Source organism: Thermobia domestica, chromosome 8 (assembly GCF_964235325.1).
Source record: "Thermobia domestica chromosome 8, izTheDome1.hap1.1, whole genome shotgun sequence".
Lineage (NCBI taxonomy): Eukaryota > Metazoa > Arthropoda > Insecta > Zygentoma > Lepismatidae > Thermobia > Thermobia domestica.
Window position 1 is genome coordinate 169,913,843 of NC_137461.1, and position 5,071 is coordinate 169,918,913.

Sequence of the window (5,071 nt, forward strand, 5' to 3'; positions counted from 1 at the left end):
TTGAGAGTGAAAGGGACTACATTAAATTTTCTTGATTTGAAGTAATGGACATACTTTTTTCGTGATCCCACTGGTAAAATTCCTACCTTCATCTGACAGAATTATCTGAAGATTTCGTAAACGAAAATTAATTCTACTAAAGCTTTCGCTACGGTTTCCGCGTCTTGCTGGGGAATAAACAACGCAACAAAGAATTTGGACAGTTCATCATAAAACCTTAAGGATGTATTTGTGTTTCTATATCTGGGAATGGCCCTAGTAGGTCAATTGTGCATTTCTCAAAAACTACCAGTGCGGAGTTGTTATTGCCATTGGGATTAAAACTAGTGGTTGGTGAAGTTCGTTTCTTTGACATGAATTAAAATATTCGATGTGTAATTCAACTTCTGACCATAGGTATTCATTTTACTCACCTTCGCCCTCGGGAAAGGAGTTGTCCATCGTCCTCACGCACCCTCACAGTAATAGTTGGCCCTTGCTCTCTCGAAGGGAGTTGTCCGTCGCCTTCGCTCGCTCTCGCACAATGGCAATTGGTCTTCGTCTTCACAAAGGAAGTTGGTCATCGCTCTCGCCCTCATGCTGGAAAGTTGCCCTTCTCTCGCAGTGGCAGTTGGCCCTTGTCCTCATATCATTGAGAGTGAGAAGGCCCTAGAGAGGGCCAACCTCGCGAGGATCAGAGCAATTTTCCAGCCTATTTTTTGAATATTTCCTTAACATGCGTCCTAAGCAATGAAAACTAAAATATCGTATAAGTTATCCCGGATAACCTAATAAGGAACAATTGTTACAATGGAGATCTCGATAGTAACGTTCACATAATTTATCAACAACATCCAAAAGCTTTACTTCAGAATGCTCTTCAATACAATGAAAGCATAAGTATTCAGCCACACAAGGGCGGCCCTCATGAGGGTGAAGGTGAAATCAAGGTATAATGAGTGGCAGTGAGAGCGACCATCGCAGGTTACGTGTCAGAACTTGGCAGTCGACGCGTTGGCCATCCCTGATCTATATAGTGTAACTGAGGAACTTGAAACTATTTCAAGCGGGAAAGATGTAAATTGTAGAAAGAAAACATGGATACTAAGCTTAATTTTAAAACACTGTCAGGAAATAAATGAAGTACTTCAGAACACTTTTAACTAACCGTCGGAAGTGCATACCCACTCTAACCTATAACTCAGGAATAATTTCATTGAATTGAATATGAATGTAAGGTAACTGGCATTTTAAAAAATAAACTGAAATGTCTCAATGTGCTCGTAAGATTGATTTCAATGCTCAAATATTATTAATCTTCACTACTAATGGAGACATCTTTACAATGTTAAAATTTTCGAATATTTTTGCACAAATATGAAACTTTGTCTTAAGAAAGTTCACACTATACCCTAGAGCCCAATTTGTGTACTTTTTCGCTTTAGTCTCGGTTCATTCTTGGCAGGAATCATTGTTGGGAAGTTTTGTTTCAATAATTCACACAATTACGAAATGATATCTTTCAAACGTGTCTCAAGAAACCTTACAGTAACTAAGCAAAGACAAATGAGAAATGAAATCTTTAGTTTAATGTCCCACGAATATGCAAGTTAAGTGCTAAAACAGACAGGTGAAATTGTATGTATATGATGATTAAAAACGATGGAATGAGAATGTGGGAGGAAACGAGAGAGTTGCTGATTTTTTCATCTCTTCGTGATGCTGCATTAACAGCTAAAAGTAATAAGTACTCTAGTGTGAAGTTCCATTCTAGTGCTTAATGTCTCTCCCATTGAAACAAAGTACAGGCTTGTTCAAATTATTACACACACCCTCGAAAAACGAAAAATGCGAAATTGATGTTGCAGTCCTAATTTCGGAGTTCTAGAACATGTAATTTAATGCTTTAAACCACCAATATAGGATCCTTCATTTGTTTACTGTACACTTGAAGTGGTGATATCACCGTTGAACAGCAGATGGCATTAATAAAGGGGAGGGAGTTCTGAAAGTGGTATTTCAGTTGTAGACAGCTATTGTGGTTTCTAACAACAAATTATAATCTGAAGTATAATGGTTGCAGTCGTCAGCAGTTACGACATTCAAAGCGTTCAACAGTTCGAATGGGCCAGTTTAAAGTGATCTTCACGTGTTTTATGTATTAATCTTTTATTCTATGAAGTCCTGTAATCGCGGCATAATTTGAAAAGCCAGAGACTTTTCTGTGTGTAAAGTGGAAGTTGTCAAAACACTTTTGGCGGAAGGAAGATACACACAACGACAAATTGCTATTAGAGTTGGGGTAGGGCAAAAATCTGTGAGTAAAGTCTCCGTTGCCATGAGCATGAAGCAAATGTATCAGCAAAATAGGCTTGGGAAGTGTGGGTAAAATCCAAAGCCATGCTAAGAGGTATCAAAAAACTAAAAAGATCGACTCTGGGAAACAGGAACGCCTGAGAAATGTTCGAAGGATTCTTTGTTCTGAGGGAATAAAAGCACTCAGGCCAAGAAAGAAAGCAAAAATTATTCCAATCTTGGCAAAGAAGCGCCTCGAATGGGCACGAAGCCTAGAACATTGGACTGCTAATGATTGGAGAATAGATATTTCAGTGATGAATGATGTGTCTTCGTGTCTAATTAATGTTCATAATACAAGGGTGAATGAAAAAGTAAGGTGAATTGTTGATTTACAGAAAAGCGTACAGAGATACGTCGATGAAGCTTTACTATGTTTGAAGTATGGTGTCACACTATTATTCGAAGAAGGAACCGTAGTTGTCTAAACATTTATTCCAACGTGGCACCAAATCATCCATGCCCTGTTCAAAGAAATGTGGTTCCAGATTTCCTAACCAGGTACGTGTAGCCTGTTGTGCCTCTGTCAGTGTCTGGAAACTCTGCCCACGGAGATGTTGCTTCAGGGGGCCGAACAAATGGTAATCCAACGGGGCTAAATCAGGGCTATACGGAGGGTGACCGAGAATTTCCCACTTGAATCCGCGGAGGTGTGTACGGGTCCGTTCGGCTGTATGTGGACGTGCGTTATCATGCAGTAACAACACGCCCTCTCGGAGTGCCCCCCGCCGTTTCTGCCGTATGGCTGCGTTCAGCCTGTCCAGGGTTTGGCAGTAGGTGTCTGCATTAATGGTCGTACCCTTTTCCAGAAATTCAACATGAATAACACCGAGACGGTCCCAAAAGACAGTAGCCATTGTTTTCTGGGCAGATGCAATTGTCTTGCATTTCTTGGCCTGTGGTGACGATGGATGTTTCCATGTCGTGCTCTGACGTTTGCATTCAGGTGTCCATAGAGGTATCGGAGTTTCATCGCCCGTTATGATGCGATGAAGGAATGAATTTTCTTCGTCGGCATAACGTGTGAGGTGGCTCAGGGAAATGCCCATTCGCTGTTTTTTGTGTTCGTTACTCAGAAGCTAAGGTACCCAGCGCGCACACACTTTTGTGAAGCCCAGTTGGTCATGGACGATATCGCTTACGGAACCGTAAGAGATATTCAATTCATTGGCAATGTCCTGCAACCGCACTCTTCTGTCTTCACGTATCATGGCATCGACGATAGCCACATTCGTGTCGGTGATTGGCGTTGATGGTCTGCCATCATCTGTGACAGTACTCCTACCACTTGCAAATGCGTTACACCACACGTACACTTGTTTCAGCGACATAACACTATCTCCGTAGACCTGCACCAATTCTCGATGAATATCACATGGTTTTGTTCCCTTGGCCCAGAAAAAACGAATGACACGGCGCACTTCCTCCTTGGTGTAATGTTCCAGTCGTTGCGCCATCTTCAAGTTGCTCTCAGCACCAGACGGGTAAACATAGAATGTTGTACAAGCCGTCACACTTCTATTACCAGATTACCTGTAACATGGAAAAGAATTAATTAGCTACACACAATACTATGGGTTTGACAGGCAATTTCACCTTACTTTTTGATTTATCCTTGTATGTACGACGTCGAATTTAAGTTTGAATGCCTCCAACAAACAATGAAGCATCCTACTTCAGTCATGGTCTGGGGTGTGGTGTATGTCTTCGGGCCTAGGAAACTGCATATAATAGAGGGAACAATGAATCACGGCCAATATCTACAAGTTCTTCAAAAAGAACTGCTTCCCCAGACTGCAATCTGGTTTGATGACGCACACTTCATCTTTATGCATGATGGAGCCGCATGCCACCGGGGCAAAACTGTTACAAAATTCTTCGAGAACAACGAAATTAGTGTTCTTCCGTAGCCGGGCAATAGTCCTGATATGAACCCGATTGAAAACCCCTGGAGCTTCATGAAGGAAAAGCTAAAGAAGAAGCATATTGCAACCAAACATCAATTGATCGAAAAGATCAACAATTTGTGGTATCACGATGCTGAATTGAAGTCAAAATGTGCTAAATTCGCATATAGCATGCCACAAAGGATAAAAGACTTAATCAAGATTAACGGATTTCATACGAAATAGTAATCTTTGTGTGAGAGATCATTTTCTTGTAAGTATTACATTTCATTTTTTGTTTCCAATGTAGATACACACATTGTATAGTATTTATATTTAAATGTCACGTCCGCATTTTTAATTGATATTTAAAAGCATGTGCCAAGACCACAAGAAATTAGAGTTACAGGACACTAATTTGGACTAAGTTCAAACGCGTTTTCTGATGTAAAATTGTAAGAACAGTAAACAATCCAGAAGCTGAATATTGAGTTTTAATAATTTGAACAGGTCTGTAATTCTGTAACCGCTTTCCAGATCTGCCCCTGCTGTCCCACCAACGAGTACTTTCAGATCTGAACTTACCTGGTTAAGACATTAAAGAACATTTCCAAAAAGCGATTACAGAACTTCTCCGAGATTGCCCTCAGGTCTCAACAATGAGATAAGCATCAAGCATCGAGAGGTTCGGATGCCTCGTCTCGAAATCCTCGCAGACATCCAGATGATCACTCACGACACACAAAAATATCATTCATACATGCAACGAAAACACATCAAATAAAATAATACTATGCTTATTTATTAAATGTACTGTGTGTAAAAATATATATATCGAAGAAAAAAATTAC

General features: G+C 40.3%; 1 protein-coding gene across 1 annotated transcript; it reads right to left on the reverse strand.

Moving 5' to 3' along the window:
* Positions 1-3,413: 3,413 nt before the first annotated feature.
* On the reverse strand, positions 3,414-3,791 carry LOC145692381 (protein GVQW3-like). The gene has a single exon (XM_081767680.1). The coding sequence runs from the start codon at positions 3,789-3,791 to the stop codon at positions 3,414-3,416; it is 378 nt and encodes a 125-aa protein (XP_081623806.1).
* Between the last annotated feature and the right edge of the window lie 1,280 nt (positions 3,792-5,071).

Coding starts and splice junctions, on each gene's coding strand:
- LOC145692381 (XM_081767680.1), bottom strand. CDS start 3,791: ATGGCGCAACGACTGGAACATTACACCAAGGAGGAAGTGCGCCGTGTC.